This window comes from Sphaeramia orbicularis, chromosome 18 (genome assembly GCF_902148855.1).
Source record: "Sphaeramia orbicularis chromosome 18, fSphaOr1.1, whole genome shotgun sequence".
Taxonomy (NCBI): domain Eukaryota; kingdom Metazoa; phylum Chordata; class Actinopteri; order Kurtiformes; family Apogonidae; genus Sphaeramia; species Sphaeramia orbicularis.
In genome coordinates this window covers 19,575,822-19,594,466 of record NC_043974.1, presented here as the reverse complement: position 1 = coordinate 19,594,466, position 18,645 = coordinate 19,575,822, and the positions used below count along the sequence as shown (strand labels likewise).

The 18,645-nt window shown below is 36.8% G+C and overlaps 2 protein-coding genes across 2 annotated transcripts; one reads left to right on the top strand and one right to left on the bottom strand.

The window, feature by feature from the left end:
* Window positions 1–2,593: 2,593 nt before the first annotated feature.
* On the bottom strand, window positions 2,594–12,158 carry cfap184 (cilia and flagella associated protein 184). Its single transcript, XM_030162692.1, has 4 exons — window positions 12,068–12,158; window positions 11,079–11,656; window positions 8,499–8,846; window positions 2,594–2,927 (listed from the first exon to the last, which is right to left on the bottom strand). The coding sequence occupies exons 2-4, from the start codon at window positions 11,550–11,552 to the stop codon at window positions 2,610–2,612; spliced, it is 1,140 nt and encodes a 379-aa protein (XP_030018552.1). The 5' UTR covers window positions 11,553–11,656; window positions 12,068–12,158; the 3' UTR covers window positions 2,594–2,609.
* tada2b (transcriptional adaptor 2B) lies at window positions 11,894–15,957 on the top strand. Its single transcript, XM_030162691.1, has 2 exons — window positions 11,894–12,283; window positions 14,426–15,957. Exons 1-2 carry the CDS (start codon window positions 11,909–11,911, stop codon window positions 15,632–15,634), a joined length of 1,584 nt encoding a protein of 527 aa, XP_030018551.1. The 5' UTR covers window positions 11,894–11,908; the 3' UTR covers window positions 15,635–15,957.
* Window positions 15,958–18,645: the final 2,688 nt, after the last annotated feature.

Sequence of the window (18,645 nt, the reverse complement as noted above, 5' to 3'; positions counted from 1 at the left end):
CTACGGAGCCTCTGACCGTCCAAATGGGTCATGTCTGATGACCATGACAAGATGATAAACTGTATTTAACACCAGTTATTTACATATATATTGACAGGATTCATGGATCAACAGGTATTAAACAGATTTTATTAGTAGATAGTTTTAGTTGACGGTGGATATATTATTATTTTTGAACAAACAAAAACATGATATAGCACAAACATGTCTATCAAATTGGTAATTTCTTTTCAAAACTGACAAAGTTCTGCCTCCATCCTCATTAATGACAATCTTGTAGTGTCACTGGAAAGGCCTCTGGTGAACAAATTCCTTCCCCTGGTGGATTATCTGTGTATTGCATGTATCTAATTGTATACAACAGGTTTTTCAAGAAAAAAATAGCACACTGATCATGTAGAGGGCTTCAAAAATCATGTATCAAATATGATATGTTTGGTGTTATAGGGTAATAACTTCTGAACAACTAATCCTATCAATACATGTAACTAGATGTAAATGATTGATGTAAAATCCAGTTTTTCAGCTTATCATTAGTACCAGGTATGACCCATTTGAATGTAAAATGACTCCATAGTCAACGTGGAAACATCAGTTTCTGCAACACTGATTCATCAATAAAACTCACATAGTTTGACAAATGACAGTGGTTGTAGAAACTTTGTTTATATTCAGTTAATGGTATAGTTTACTGAAAAGGTCCCTTTTTCTTCAGTTTTCTGTCTTTGATATAATAACCTTTCAATACTCTGAGCTTCTAAGAAAATCTACATGATCAGAGAATTAAATAATTGAAAACATTCGATTTTCAGTTGTTGTGGGTTTTTTTCATGGATTTACAAACATGTCCATGCTACACCATGCATTATATTCTTGGAGCAAAGACACAAATATTTAAAACCCAATATCAGAAAATTATATCAAAACAATGAAATAAAAACATGTTTAATGCTGCTAATCTGATGTTTTCTCACATTGTAACATATTCTAATACTAGTTATTACTCACTTCATGGAGATAATATGCAAAAAAAACAAAACAAAACTGTTTAACACCCCCCCCCAAAAAAAACAAACAAACAAAAAAAAAAACCAAACAAACAGACAAACAACAAAAAAAGTTAATTACAGTCTAACAATTAACAATTGATTTACACTCAAACATGTCAGTGCAGATCAGGTTTATCAAGAACAGCAAAGCTACAGTAATGGTATGAATTTCAGTGTTAGGGATGATGCATAAGTGTCCACAGTGTTGGCTGATATGAAACTAAAACAACAAAATATAAAAATATAATATGCATATAAAATATACATAAAATAAAGTATACAAGAGAACAGCTGTAGAATAACTGTCCACTGGAGTAACCATTATGCATGAAAGGGTTAATGTGGACCCTGTGTAAAATAGTATTTAAATTCACATCCACAGCGGTCATTGAGTTTTTACATGGATATGAATGTTTTTCCAGCAACTGAGACAAAAGTCAAATTCAATCCCATGCCCCTTTATACTTCTACTGTACTACATTTGTCTGACAGCTTCAGTTAATAGTTTCATTTATGAAAAACTAAAGGATCAAGTCTTCCTTTATGAGATAAAACATTGTCCTACTTGTTCAGATAAACTCTATGGAAACCTCTTGGATTAGCTGGAGAATGTATAGTCATTTAGTTTCCTGAGCGTTCCGAGTGCTAAGAGTTCTCCTAAATCCTGATGTTACTGGTAAAATCAAAACATGAATCTGAAAAAATGGTCTTTGTACGGTGTGTAAAAAGGCAATTGTAATTGTAAAGTTAATTGTAACTTAATTTTAATGACATTTTTGTAATACCAGGTGATTTCATGTATAGAACGTGTTTGAACCACAAGAATGTCATTAATTCCTCAATATTTCTTCTACTTCTTTTTATTCCTCTTCTTCTTCTTGTTCTTCATGCATGTTTACAACTAATTTCTCTGATGTAACTGCAACCACACAATGTAAAAGTGAAACTGGGGGTGGGAGTAAATAGGTTTTACTTCTTCTCACTCCCTTTTGGGCTACTAGGGGTGTATATTAATAGTGAATTATTGTATATATTTATGTTTATCGTGTACACATAATGATGTGTATATAATACGTGGATGTATATTATTTGTCTTATTGTGAAACTGAAACAACACTGTGCATAGAGTGCACAAGCTCAAAAAATAAACCAATCAATTAATCAAACATTTGGGGGTGTAAGTGAAACAATTATCAGGAAATCTGAGAACAGCTAGTGTGACTCTGGTGGACTCTCTAACAGGAACTGGAAAATTTTATTATTAACTTCATGATAAAGATTTAAAGGAGATAAAACACCCTGCTGACGTCTGCCAAAAATATTTCATCATCGCTTACGGACATAATGTGGTTTTTATTTTTTCATTTCTGTAGATTACATGAATAAGAATCAATAACTATTGTAAAGTGTCTGTTTTCTGAACTTAAATAAACATAATAAATGTTGCATCTGCAAGAAAAGAAGACAAAAACAAAGCCTGGAATCCTAAGTTGTCATTTCTGAAAGCTTCTTTTATTTAACTGTGCCTTTACTTTTATGAGTTTAAACACATGAAATTCACTACAGATTCGTTTTCCTTTTGCCAAAGTTGAAGACAATCTGGGCTCTCCTGCATCTCAGCTTCTCCAGTTTTTCCTCCAGCTGATCGGAAGCGTCAGCCGTGTCCTCGAAGTCTCGAAGCAGGGCTGTGTTTCCCAGCAGGCCTCTGTGTTCCTTCAGCCTCAGGTTGGCCCTCTGCAGCCTGTTGCGTTCATTCTTGATGCCGGTCAGGACCTCCCTCTTTGCGGCCACCGTGGCCTCCACCTCCGCCAGCTGCTCTTGTTTGGTCCGGACCTCCACCCGGCTCCAGTACAGCTTCTCCTTTATGTTTGACAGGAGCTGAGAGAGAACAGACATCAGCCACGTCTATGGTACCCTGGGATGGGTGGAGTTTAAAAACCATCAATACTGGACCTCATACTGATCCTAAATTAGACTTTTTTTTGACCATTTTTCCATTTGGATGAAAGGGAAATTTTTTTTTTTACTTTTATTTTTCAGCTCTGGGACATTTTAACCCATAAAGACCCAAACATCCACTGTCAACCAAAACATCTACTGATATAAACTGTCTAATAACTGTTCAGCCATTAATCCTATCAATACATGTAAATAACTGGTGTAAAATACAGTTTGTCATCTTTTCATGGTCATCAGATCAGACCCATTTGGACGTTCAGAGACTCTGTAGTTACCATGGAAACAGTGTCATCTTCTACAACATTGATTCACCAGTAAAACCCATGAAGTTGGATCAATGACAGTGGTTGTAGATGCAAATTTTTGTGTTCAGTTATTGATATTTTTGCCTAAAAAGTCCCTTTTTTCAGCTTTCTTTGTTTTTTAACATAATAACCCCCAACTTTAATCTATAATTTGGCTTTTTGACAAGAATTTACAATAAAATACTCTTAACCCATAAAGACCCAAATAGCCACCAGCGACCAAAACCATCTACTGATTTAAATTGTTTAATAACTGTTGATCCACTAATCCTATCAATATATGTAAATAATTGGTGTAAAATGCAGTTATCATGCAGTCATCTTTTCATATTCACAAGATATGACCCATTTGGACGTACAGAGGCTCCGTAGTGAACATACAAATTCTATCATCTTCTACAACATTGATTCACCAGTAAAAACCATGGACTTTGATCAGTGACAGTGGATGGACACACTTGTTTTTATTTTCAGTTAATGATAGATTTTTACTGAAAAAGTCACTTTTTCTTCAGTTTTTTCTGTTTTGATATAATAACCTTTGAATTTACTCTGAGCTTTTATGAACATCTATATGATCAGTGAATTAAATATAGGAAAATAGATGATTTTGACTGACAAAAAATGCAAAATGCAGAGGATAATATTATAAAAAATGGTGATAAATCATTCAGGAAAGATTAAATAGAGAGAAAAATTTATTTGGGAACCGACATGAGAGAGATAGAAGTATTTTTCTCTACATTTAACCTTTCCACAAGTGATTTATCACCATTTATCTGTATATTATCCTCTGCATTATTCATTTTTCAGTGAAAATCTGGTACCTTCCTATATTTAATTTACTGATCATGTAGATGTTCATATGGAAAAAAAACCACAGAAAAATTTATCAGACCATCAAAAGTCATCAAAAACAATGGTTATGCAAACAAGTCCTAACTCCTGTGTGTATCATGTGACTAAAACAGACAGAAAAGAAAACATGGAACGCCTAAAAGCACTGTTTTTGTCAGTACAATGTCATAGATATTGATGTAAGAACTGAAGTGATTTTGGTTATTATCAAAAAAAAAAAACATGGAAAATGGCTAGATATCAGCGCTGAAATTAAACTCTTATGACCTATTTTTGTTGTTATCATTATATTTGTCCAAACAAATGTACCTTTAGTTGTACCAGGCATTCAAATGAACAAGAAACTGAAGAAAACAAGGGGTGGTGTACTAATTTTTTCAGCGACTGTAAAAGCTCAGAGTAAATTCAAAGGTTACTATATCAAAAAAGACTGGAGACACTGGAGGTTTTCTTGGTGTACATGAAGAAAAAGAGAATGAAAAATAAAAAAGAATGTTCATTTCAGTTCTGGAAAAACAACAAACCTAGACTTTTGTAGACTTCAAACTTTTGTACAGCACTGGATACACTTTTTTTTAATCAGTTATTTTTATCGTTTTAATATATATATCATTGGGTTAAAACAGCATGACATTTTTTTCAGCTACTACATCATCATCGTCAGTAGTACTAGTAGTAGTAGAAGTAGTAGTACATAGTAGACACATGTTGATTGGTTCAGTATATTTACAGAGAAAGCACAAAACTCTGTATGTCTTGTGTGTTGCTGTAAAACAAAGTAATGAAATGAATAACAGAGTAAATAATGATTTCAACTGGAGCTTACAAACTACATACAAAATGTAGTGTTTTTAACCTATAAAGATGTTGTGACTGTTCACTAAAAGTTTCTAAAATTATTTATCACCATTCATTATAATATTATCCTCTGTATTTTGTGCTTTTTCAGTGAAAATCATGCATTTTCCTATATTTAATTTACTGATCATGTAGATGTTCATGGAAGCTCAGATTAAAGTTGAGGGTTATTATGTTAAAAAACAAAGAAAGCTGGAAAAAAGTGACTTTTTAAGCAAACATAGCAATAACTGAACCCAAAAAAATAATACAGTATCTACAACCACTGTCATTGATCCAACTTCATGGGTTTTACATGTGAATCAACGTTGTAGAAGATGACGGTGTTTCCACGTTCACTACGGAGCCTCTGAACGTCCAAATGGGTCACATCTGATGACAATAAAAAGCTGAGAAACTGTATTTTACCTGAATTAGACAGGATTAGTGGTTCAGAAGTCATTAAAGTCATTATCTGTGTAGGTCCTCATCTGCCCGGGTCATCGTTCTTCTAAGTTCAACTGGACTGGTTTTGCTCTTTTGAAAACATTTCTTCTCATCCAAGAGACTTCTTCAGTTCTTATAACTAGTGGGGTAAAACTGGATGTATAACGCTGTGGGGGGGTGGTCTGTAGAGGTAGTAAACAATATGCTAATGAACTTAAGTGTTAGGGTCGTATAGAGAGTGTATCCTTGGGCGTCAGGGTCGTTGGTGGGTATTGTGTGTGAGTTTCAGGGTCGTGGATGAGGGGTGAGTCACTGTCCAAATCTAAGTCCAGGTGTGGAAGGGTGTTGGTTGAAAACTGTTTGGGAATGTTGTTTAAAGCGTTGTTATGGGTTTTTGATTAGTACTGTCTCAGACCACCACCTCTGTTCACACTGTAAGCCAGGATAAGTAGAGTTTACTCAAAAAATTTGAGGCAAGTGATTGCACTTAACTCTTTCAATGCCACGGGCCGATCAGATCGGCTTTGGAGAACACGCCATATTTGTGTACAAACAAACCATCCACCCCCATTTCTTTCTCACATTTCGATGACGTTCTTTCAAATCTTCTTGCAAATTACGATCAATAATGAATCGGCTGCGTCCGGTGCGTTTTGAATCTAAGTAGCAATCAGTCGGATGTTACCGAGCGGTTTTTGACCAAGGAAAAGCTCGCGTTTCGTTTTCTGCTTGGGAAATTTTATGAATGAATTTATGAATGAAATCATATGCAAATTAGATGGCCATTTTGTAGTAATATCGTAAACACAGCGATCTGTCAAAACAGTCCCATCTGCTAGAAAATGAGTTCTGATGACGATTCAGACTTCGATTATAAAAACGACGCGAAATACTGAAAAACGGCCAGATTCTGTGGCACTTTTAAGGCTTATTCGCCCCTTAACTGTCTGGCACCGAAAGAGTTAAATGATTTGAGTAATGATCAACTAATCAGTTGGTTTAAGTAGGTTCATCTTTAATGCTAAAAGTATTTAACTTAAACTATTAAGTAGAAAACACTGAAAGACAAGTTATTTGTGCTTTAAATCTGTTGTAAAATCAACCCCACTATCCAACCATTCAACTCAGCATTTTAGGTTACACTGACTAATTTTTTCAAATGCAGCCAGATTCATTTATCATTGATTAAACAACTTTTTTTTTAAGTTAATCAAACTCAAAATCCTATTCCTGACTAAAATTGTTGTGAAATTATTCATCTTAATATATTGTAGCATGAATAGAAGTTAGCTCAATGTCATTTGCCAGTACAGGAAGTGCTTTTAATTTAACAAGATATTAAAAGCCATTGTTCTTCCTATGGCTCTGACTCATGGTGCAGCTCTACAAAAATACAAAAACAAACACAAAAAGGCCAATAAACACTGCCATACACACATTAAATCCAAATTAACACTAACACCACAACCCCGCTGAACCCCTGCACATAAAAATAACACATTTTCAACAATATGCCCAATACCCACAATGCAATACGAAGATAAAAAGGTGTGGTCATGACTAAAACTTAGTGATTTAATTCCATTCAACTTAAACTTTTTCGTACTTTCAACTATGTCTACAAATTAGTAGAATATACTTAACATTTTATAGTAACATCATAAAACTTAAATCATTTAAGTGCACTGTAATTAAAGCATTTTAGTAAATACAAATTCCGGGCTTACAGTGCAGGGAAGGATTTTCCACTTTGAAGGAAGCACCGAGAACATGTGATTACCCAAACTGGGCCTGTTGGACTTCTTTTTTTTGCATCCATGTTCTCTTTGCTTGATCTCCTAAATACATGAGGGACGATAAAGGTCTGACCTGAGCTGAGGTGAATGGAGTATCTGAGTATTTTTGTGTATTATTTATTTAACCCTTTCATGCATGAATTATAAAAGCCTTAATCAAAAATTTTATTCACGAGTGTTTTTATTCCTTGAGGCATTAAAAAAAAAAAACAATGCAATTGAAATAGTTTTTATGAACCCATTTTTCATGGAGTTGCAAACATGTCCACTCAGCTGGACACCATGCATTAAATTTTTGAAGCACAGAAATGTATTTACTGATAAACTGTGTGAAAACTATGAAATGAAAACATTTTTAATGCTGCTAATCTGATGTTTTCTCACATTTTAACATACACTAATACTAGTCATTACTCACTTCATGGATATAATATGCAAATCCCCCCCCCCACAAAAACCTGTTAATTATAGTTTAATAACAATAACAAGCATTTGATTTACTCTCAAACATGTTAGTGCAGATCGGGTTTATCAAGAACAGCAAAGTTACAGTAACAGTATGAACTGCAGTGTATGGGATGGTGCATGCACTGCAAAAATCTAAATCTTACCAAGTGTATTTTTCTCATTTCTAGTCAAAATATCTCATCACACTTAAAATAAGACATAATCACCTATAGAGTAACTTTTTTTTTTTTTTGCTTAATTCAAGCAAAAAAAATCTGTCAGTGGAACAAGTGAGAGTTATCTTGGTAAGATTTCTTGAAATCACATTTTGCAGATCTATTGTCTAAAAATCAGTTCTCATATCTCACTGAAAAGTTCCTCTTTAGGTGATTATGTCTTATTTTAAGTGTGATGAGATATTTGGATTAGAAATGAGAAAAATACACTTGGTCAGAGTTAGATTTTTGCAGTGAGAGCGTCCACTGTGTTGGCTGATATAGAACTAAAACAACAAAATCCATGAATATACAAGAGAACAGCTGTCCACTGTAATGACCACTATGCATGAAAGGGTTAATTTTCACATAGTTATAAAACATACACATAATACATGTTGGTGAAAAATTGTGATGGATGGTTATCAAAAACCTTAAAGGGGCTTAACAAGTGGCAACCTCCAGATTTCAAAGATTACTTACAACGGCAATTAAAAATATAAAAAAAATATTTGCAGCTGCACAAAAGTACATTTTTACACATTTTGAGTAGTTTGGTCTGGACCTGCTGGGTGTTTACCTCACCTCCAAGCTGCTGCTGATCTTCTTCTGCAGTTTCATCGATTCCTGGCTTTGCTTCTCGATGTGTTTTTTGAGCTCCAGCCTCTGAGCCTGCAGCTGCTCGTACTGGAGCTGCAGAGGGTCACTGGATCGTTCGTCCCCCTCTCGGAGCTCCGTTTCCAACCTGTGGACCTTTCTCTTCAGCTTTAGGTGCTTGAGGCGCAGTTTGATCAGCTCATCCTGCTGCAGTTGTTCTGCTGACAGGGCTGAGTCCACCTTGGCCTGCGCTGACGCTTTACCCAAGAGGCGGCTGAGCACCGTCACAGCCACGTCCTGCTTTAACGCCATGAACGCACGCCATTTATCGTCAGCCTGAGGAAAGAGAAAAAAATGACCTAATCCAGGGGTAGTATTATTATTTAGGACACAAGACTGTCAGATAATAGGCTGAAAAAGCATGTACATCCAAAAACATTTCTCACAATATCATGTCAGTTTTTTTTTTTAAATCTAATTAGTGTATGTCATATATTTCAGTTTTCTGAGCTCTTCAAGCAGAAACCATCATTTTCCTACACCACCCAGTCTTTTAAACTGAGCAGTGCTTACAGTGTTTAGTATTCATGTTGCATCAGCTTAAGTCACAGTGTGGCAGGATGTGAAGACCCCTTGTACTGTTTTATCATTACATCCTGAAGAACAAACCTTTTCTTCAGAAATTTCCTTTCTTTTCTAAAACAACATAGTTGGTTATGTGATTCTGAGCAGTTTCGTTAGTTGCTCAGCTGCAGATGGCGACAGTTTTGTTTCTTGATTTAATGTAGTCTGGGTTATCTATTAAACAAAACATGTTCATGTTTATCTGTAAAACATCTCACTCATCCAGGTCATGGCAAATCTAGGTCAGGGGTATCAGGCCAAAACCGGCCCCCGAAGGTTCCAGTGCAACACAGGATGAATTTACAAAATGCAATAATGACACTGGAGATATTAACAGTCAAGGGTCTCTTGCTTCAGTTCAGAGGCCAAAGCCCATTTGTGATCTCAAGTAAAATAATACCATAATAACTGATAAATACTGACTATTCTAAATTTTCCTCTTGCTTTAATGTAAAAAAAATATTACATTATGAAAATATTTATATTTACAAACTATCCTTTAAAGATAAAATGTGAATAACTTGAACCAATATGAACAACTTTAACCCTTTCATGCATAGTGGTCACAACAGTGGACAGCTATTCTACAATGTAATTTAACTTGAACTTCTATAACAGTACCTGCATAATATCTGCATGAGGGAAAGGCAAGGAAATAAAATGTTATTAATATTTAACCCATAAAGACCCAGTGCTTCTTTGATGGCAGTTCCCAATTTTTTTTTTTTCTCTCAATTTAACCTTTCTTAAGTATTTATTACCATTTATTATTATATTATCCTCTGTATTTAGCATTTTTTCAGCGTAAAGTAGGTATTTTATTATATTTAATCTGTTGATCATGTTGATGTTTATTAAAACTCAGAGTGAATTCAAAGGTTATTAAATCAGAAACATGGAAAACAGAAAAAAGTGACTTTTTCAGCAAATCTATCATTAATTAAGTGTCTCCATCCACTGTCATTCATCCAACTTCATGGGTTTTACTGGTGAATCAATGTTGTAGAAGATGGAGGTGTTTCCACGGTAACTACGGAGCCTCTGAACATCCAAAAATGGGTCATATCTGATGACCATGAAAAGATGACAAACTGTTTTTTACACTAATTATTTACATTTTCATGGAGTTAAGAAATGTCCAGCTGAGTGGAAATTTTTTTAACTCCATGAAAAATAGGTTCATCAAATAAAATTTCAATAGCAGTTTTTTTCATACCTAAAGAGGAATAAAATCACTCAAGAAAAAAAAAAAATATTGACTTAGGTTCTCATAATTCATGCATGAAAGGGTTAAATGTCTAAAAATAAAATTAAGTGCAACTTTAACACTAGAATTAATAATATTGTGCCTGTTATTGAATGTTTTGTGCATTTGTAGACCCACTGTGATCTGTAAGCTGTGTTAATAATAAGCCGAGACATAATATTGTTTAAATTGTTCTCATTTCAGTTCCATACTCCAAAATTTTAACAATATCATGCCTATTACCAAATGTTTTGTGCATTTGTAGATCCGATCCGTAATGCACATGTATAAATGATAAGTTGAGGCATAATATTGTTAAAATTGCACTTATTTTTCTTAAGAAATTTGATTTTTTTTTAGGTTATTCACATCTGTTTTGAGGAAGGATACTTTATAAATGTAAATACTTTCATAATTTAATTGGTTTTTTGCACTGATACAGAGAGAAAAATTCAGAGTTGTCATTATTTACCGATTATTATGCTATTATGTTACTGGTCCGGCCTGCTTGAGATCAAATTGGGCTGAATGTGGCCCTTGAAAGAAAATGAGTTTGACACTCCTGATTTAGGTACTCTTTAATGAGACGTTTCATCTCTCATCTGACACACTTTCTGTTCTGTTCTACACTGACTCGCAGGATGTACTCTGATGGAATAAGTGTCACTGGACTGGGATTCTATCTGTGTCAGCCATACCTTGTCCAGTTTCTCTTGACTCTGTAACCTCAGTTCTTCTGCCTGCTGCTCAGCTCTCTCAGACTCAATGGTGAGCTGCTGCTTCAGATCACTCAGGATGTTAAGATAATTCACATACTCCTCCATCTGCTCTGATACCAACCCATCCCGCTCCAGCTGAGCATCATCCACAGCCTTCATCCGGAGGTACTCTGCCAGCTTCATCTGCAGCTGACTGCTGCGTTGGCTGGCTTTATCTGTCTCCTCATTAAGCTGCTGGAGGAGCTGCATGTGTTCTTCATAGTTGGCATCTTGTTCATCTGGAGAAGGAGTAGCAGCAGCAGCAGTGACTTCCTTTATTTCAGCCTCTTTTGCAGGACTGTCTGGAGTCTCTAGATCCAGCATGTGGGGCCCATCCCCATCGCTGCTGTTAACTTCAAATATTACACTGGCATCATGGGACAGGAGCTGATCATAATTCATGAGATCATCCATGATTCCACTTGCAGTGATGATGTCCACATCTTCAGTAGCTGGAGCCTCCTCTTTGGCTTGTTCATCATGAAATGATACCACATTTTCATCTTCTTTATCAACTTCTGCAAAGTTCAGAAGAGATTTGTCATTTTCTTTGGAGGAATCTGCTGAAACCACCCTCACTGTGTCATCTTTCACCTCAATCTCTTCCTGCTCTGACTCTTTGTTCATTTTATCATACAAAATAATGCTTAAAATTATAATGATTGTGTCTAAAGCGCCATTTGCACTTCTACTTGCGCGTCTATTCGTTTTGTTTGGGTTGTCCTGGAAACTAGAGGAGGCAGCCAATCAGAGACGTCCCCGCCCCCCTCATGAATATTGACGAGCAGGATGTGAGTAGCGGGCGCTGCTGCGACGCCCTCAGTACGCAGGCGCGAAGATCTGCCTCCAACAACAAGAAGCAGGAGCCAGACAACATGGCCGACCTGGGGAAAAAGTACTGCGTTAACTGCCTTTCGGATGTTACTAACCTACGGCTTCGGTGCACCGACTGCCCAGACATCGAGCTGTGTCCGGAGTGTTTCTCGGCGGGTGCAGAAATTAGCAACCACCGGAGATGGCACGGTTACCAGCTGGTCGACGGCGGTCGGTTCTCTCTCTGGGGTCCCGAGGCGGAGGGAGGATGGACCAGCAGGGAAGAGCAGTCGCTGCTCGATGCCATCGAACAGTATGGGTTTGGAAACTGGGTAACTACACCAGTTTTATTAAATATGTTGTCAATGAATTACATTTATGCGCTTACAGATTCTTTGTTTTAATCATGCAGTACAGAACAATGATACATTTAACCTAGGGAGTAGCTAATGCTAATTCATTTACCTGTCGTTGAAAGTTGGATATCTGAGCTTTAACTGACATCCAAACTCTTCTTTCTGACTTTCAGAGAGTCCCCAAAATCCTCATATAATACCTACAGTGTTGATATATTTAGTATAAACCACGTAGTGTCGTATTTATGGCATTTACATTACTATACAGAAGCTTATATTTACCCCTATTACCAGAAAGTAATGCTTTTACAAAATTACACCGTACAACAGATGTAGACAGAGTATTCAGATTCTGTACTAGTACCCCAAAATACTCCATTACAAGTAAAAATTCTGCATTCAACTTACTTAAACGTACATATTTTCCAGCTGCTAGATCAGGGGTCGGCAACCTTTACAGCCCAAAGAGCCAATTTTGTCTTGGAAAAAAAGAAAAAAATCTGACCAGAGCCATGAAAATAAATGTAAACCCATCCATATTTTACCATGAGGTGACTGCTCTGCTGTAGCCTATTTGGGATTAGTTTGCTATTTAACTTTGTATTTCCATTATAATAATGCAATGTCTGGTGCATTTATGAAATTATACCACTACAAGAAAGAAAACATTCAAGATTTGTACATTTTTTTAAATGATGGACACTTTTTCTAAAACATAATTACGTTGTGCAATGGAGAAAAAGTGTAACTTTCATGTATAGTGGCTTACCTACAAACTACAGCCAAATGCAAATTGAGCATCTTGTATTGAATTTGGGAAGAAAATAATCCACTTTGGTTTTTATGCTGTGGAAAAAATGATTTTATTCCATGTAAAGCCTGTGCATTTCTGCTGATGGACAAAGTTAGAATAGATTTAGGCCGATAACAGTGTTAAAAAGTAATGACTCTTTCAGATCATTTCAAAATGTTCCTTAGGTTTTTGACCAAAGGAGCCATAGACAGATGCCAAGAGCCATATGTGGCCCTGGAGCCACAGGTTGCCTACCCCTGTGCTCGATCAGAACAAGAGCAGACCATGTTGGTTTCGGTACATTTCATAATAAAAGCCCTTAACCCAGACTTCATCCCTGAGTGGATTGAACAGAGTTGAGATTTTCAAGTGTGACATCACATTAAAGTACATAAAAATTTCCCAGACTTCTTTTACGGACCAGATTTGTCCACATTTTCTCAAGGACCAACCATAATACTTTCCATGACCTTAATCACATGATCAGAAGTGGATTTTCTTTCATTCTTTACTTTCTTCATCATTTTTATTTCACTCGAAATACCTACAAAACTCTTTAAAATGGCTGCCTGTTTTCCAAGGTTTATGATAAACCTTGGAAAACAGGCTATTTCACTCAGAGGTAACTGAATAAAGGAGCTCACAGCTTCATTCACATCAGGTTAAATGACTTTACTCACATTATGTACTGTACATTCATTCTATTGAAGTAGATGCAGGTAATGTCAAAAACTAATGTGTGCCTAACAAAGGTAGTAGGACACTAATGATTTAATGTTCACTGTGTACACGAGTTGCACTAAATCTGAACAGAGGTGTATTTGATATAATATAAACTCACGAGTCAGTTAACTATATCCTCTTGAGACACAGCATTGCATTTTTGGAGGGAACAAGAGTTTCACAGCTTTAAAAAAAAGAAGAACACTGCCTGCTGCAAATGACTTTCCATAAAGAATTTAAAAATTATATCTGGAAAAAACAGTTGTGTTATGCTGTTTCCACTCAAGGCAATTATTTAATGTAGAATAGCCAAAACTTTTTACTTTCCTCGGTCTCAATAGGATACAGTAGGCCTTGTGAATTTCTCGTTGAGACTCTATTCTGTCACATGCTATGGATTTTAGTAAAATACAGCTGTTATCAGCAAAATACTGACATTTTTGAAAAATAAAAGTAGTTACTGTGCAGCAAAGTAATCAATGCGATCTGTATACTGTTATGTGTTGGGTGGAGTATGGAGTTGAAGTCATCAGAAGCTCTTTTTATGATTTATTGGAAATGTGTGCATTTTGTAACCCTGTGTGTGTTGCCTTTTTCTTCAGGAGGACATGGCTGCTCATGTCGGAGCATCCCGAACGCCACAGGAAGTCATGGAGCACTATGTCACCATGTACATTCACGGAAACCTGGGTAAGGCCTGCATTCCAGACAGTATTCCCAATCGGGTCACTGACCACACCTGCCCCAGCGGAGGTCCTCTGTCGCCCAGCCTCACCACCCCACTACCCCCACTTGATATCAGCCTGGCCGAGCAGCAGCAGCTGGGCTACATGCCACTGCGTGATGACTATGAGATCGAATATGACCAGGATGCTGAGAAGCTCATCAGCGGACTGTCTGTGAACTACGATGATGAGGATGTGGAAATTGAGATGAAACGTGCCCACGTGGACATGTATGTGCGTAAGCTTCGTGAGCGCCAGCGACGTAAGAATATTGCCCGAGACTACAACCTGGTGCCTGCATTCCTAGGCCGAGACAAGAAAGACAAGGATAAGGAAAAACCAGGGGCACTTGGAGTCATAGGTACTGCTGGTGGTTTGGGTGGGGCAGGGGCTGGCAGTGGTGCAATCGGGTCAGGCTCCACAACAGCAGGAGGATCGGGTCCTGTTCCAAGTACACCTAAAAGGAAGATCACCAAGGAAGAAAAAGAGCAACGTGTCAGGTTGCGGGGGCTCTGCCAGTTCATGGCCCACAGGGAGTTTGAAGACTTCTTTGAGAACATGCATAAGGAGCGTTTGCTGAGGGCGAAGGTACGAGAGCTGCAGCGCTACCGCCGTAACGGCATCACCCGCCTGGAAGAGTCAGCTGAGTACGAAGCTGCGCGCCACAAAAGAGAAAAACGTAAAGAAAACAAAAGTGTGGTCACCTCTAAACGTGGCAGCGGAGGAGGTGGAAGCATTGGCTCTGGGATCGGACTGGGTGGTGGAGCTGGAGGCGGGGGTACGGCTGGAGGATTGGGGGTTGGAGGCGGGATCAAAGAAGAAGGTAAAGATGGTGAGTTTGCTGCTATCGAGAATCTGACCGGCTTTGAGCTGCTGTCCGACAGGGAGAAGGTGCTGTGCAACTCTCTGAACCTCAGCCCGGCTCGTTACCTGACTGTCAAAACCATCATCATCAAAGATCACCTGCAGAAAAGGCAGGGAATCCCAGCCAAGAGCCGCCTGCCCAGCTACCTGGACAAGGTCCTGAAGAAGCGCATTCTCACTTTCCTCACAGAAAGTGGATGGATATCCAGAGACGCCTCTTAGCTAAACGTAACACCATGAGTTGGCTGATTTGCTGTGAGTTCTGGTGACCGGAAAAAACTACTACTTTTCACCATTTTTTTGAAGGTGACCTTGTGAATATGTACACTTTAAAAAAAATTCCAGTTTAGAAAAAAATATTTTCTTACCAGGGTTTGAAACGCAAACCTATATTTTTGCATTTGGAAAAGGATGGGGGTGAGATACAGCTCTGTGGGTTCATAGTACATGTCTATATTATAACTAATAATAAATGCAGTACTAACATGTATTACTTAATGGTAGAGGTATTGTAAAGGTACAATGAAGGTTCAATGAACATGAATGAAAACCAACAAATACACCTACATGTGTGTCACCTAGAAAGTGTTAAAAGCAGTCCAAAACAGATCACATCTATTATCAGATTTATTAGTATTGGTGTGTATTTCAGCCACATTAGCTGTATTAAGAAATTGCAGGAATATGAGAAATGAAAGATAATTTAAAGATTATCACATAAATCACGGAGTTAGATGTCAGTGAGTAACTCTGGTGTTCTCAAGGTAAAGTTGTTATTTTTGTCAAAGGACTCTGGTTGCATTGAAATAAATGCTTCAGTTCCATATTGGAAAAGTTAAAGTAGTGAAAATATTCCATTATTCCATATTGTATAGATGATTGGTTGCTTAAGTACAAAAATGTGGCTAAAATATAAATTCATGTTATATTTTGACATGAAAAATGAACAGTAAGTGTCTTTTCTTCTTTGAACCCTCAAATATCAATATTTGTATTGATCCCAGAGTTCCAGTGTTGGTTGGCCTGTTCAGTGGGTACAGTACGGGTGAGGAATGTCAGTGTGTAACGGCATTAATGAACCGCTGAAATGCAATTCCACGCTTTATCTTTGCTGTGCGTTTCCTGTTTTTCCTGAGTGAGTAAGCTGAGTTCATGTTGCAGCTCCTGCTCGTTTCTTTTACTTGATATTCAGTGTTTTCTTGGTCAGTGTCTAAGCTGCGTTGTCTGAATACCTTAGTAAACAATAAGTTCACTGTGTTGGTGCTTACGGGGCCTGATATTTTCCACATAGATTTAAAGGAGTTGACAATGTGAAGTCAAACAGCACAAAGTGGAAGGCGTCTACAGACTCTCTTTAATAATCAGTATTCTTCATCAGTGCAGACGTTCATTATTAAATATTATCCACACATAACCACATGACCTGCAGGCAGACATCGGCATCCTCACTGCAAAAATCCAAATCTTACCAAGTGTATTTTTGTCATTTCTAGTCAAAATATCTCATCACACTTAAAATAAGACATAATCACCTAAAGAGTAACTTTTCAGTGAGATATAAGAACTTATTTTTAGACGATAGATCTTGAAAATCTTATTTCAAGAAATCCTACTAAGATAATTTTCCCTTGTTCCATTGGCAGATTTTTTTTTTTGCTTAATTCAAGCAAAATATCTGCCAATCTAACAAGTATGGAGTAAGATTTTCAACATCTCTTGTCTAAAAATAAGCTCTGAATATCTCACTGAAAAGTTACTCTTTAGGTGATTGTCTTTTTTTAAGTGTGATGAGATATTTTGACTAGAAATGAGAAAAATACACTTGATAAGATTTTCATTTTTTTTCCAGTGCTGTCATTATCTTCTCAAACGCAACTTCGTTTGGTCTCAGATGCAGACGTACAACAGTAGAATTTGTAACTCCCCTCCCTTTTTCTACCTTTTTCTGCAAGAGGAGCAGAACGGTGGCCATTGTTCTATTTAAATGCAAATTAAGTCATTGAAATAGCTGTAATTTCATGGCAGGAGCAGTAGAAATTTACTAGAAGAAAGTTGCTGTGCGTGTGTGGATGTTATCGAAGCTGGAATATGTGTAGATTTATGTTGTTTAGTTTGTTTTTTTTTTCCCTTGCATTTTCTGTGCATTTATGTCCTGCCGTGAGTGTAGTGATCAGATGATTGTATGTGAAGTGCTGGTGGTTTAAAGTCGAGGTTTTTATAATTTAGTACTGGGAATATTTATAAAAGAATCAGACAAAATGATGAGCCTCCTGCATTTCCACCCAAAAAAACCGTTTGGATTTATCTTCACAGATTCACAATCAGGCAATAAAATAATAAAATAAATGTGGAGGAAACAAAATGTTGCATATCCCACAAAGTTACAGAGACGTTGATTTGCACAAGACTAATATTGTCACATGATGTCTGTTTGAAATAGGGTTATTTGCGATTTTTATGTTTCAAATATTCACGTGGGATTAAGACCACAGAAGTCCTGGAATTATTTCAAACCACCTGAGGGTGACAGATAATGGTAGCTCTGTGTAATTCAGGCTGAAGTGGACACAGTGATCATCTTATTTATCATGTGGTTTAAATCAGACGCAAAAACAGCCAAATGTTTCAGTTGCCATTTGGTCAAAATCTATGCTTCCCCCCCCCTGGAAACCCTAAAATCTGATCAGGAGTCCAAGGTGCTGATTAGGAATGTTGTAATAATATATTTTTGTCACATAAGCTCTCTTTTTTTATACTCTTCTGTCTGTTATAAAAATATACAACTAAGTGCAAAACCACAGAGACTGTCCATTTGAGCGATTTATCATAACCAGTGATGGATTAATTAAAGTTTTCTCTGATTAGTAACCAAGGAGAATGCTAAATTTCTAACAGATTAACTGTACATTTGCAGTAAAAAAAAAAAAAATTGGCATTAAATATTAGAATAACATCATTGCAAAATTTGTTGCGTGCCTTTAAACCGAATCAAATCGGATGAAAAAAAAAGTGCAATAGAATAATGACTAAATCATTCTCAATTCAAGTAATAGTTAATACATGTCCTTTTCTTTGTGATGTTTAAGAGTTAATTTTAATGATTTAATGCACTAGTGTCAAAACTGGGTTGCAGAAGGGTCCAAATTTGCGAAATACAAAAATTACACCAAAGATATTAACAATAAAGGGTCAAAATCATTTTATTTCAGGGTCCACATTCAGCCCAATTCAAT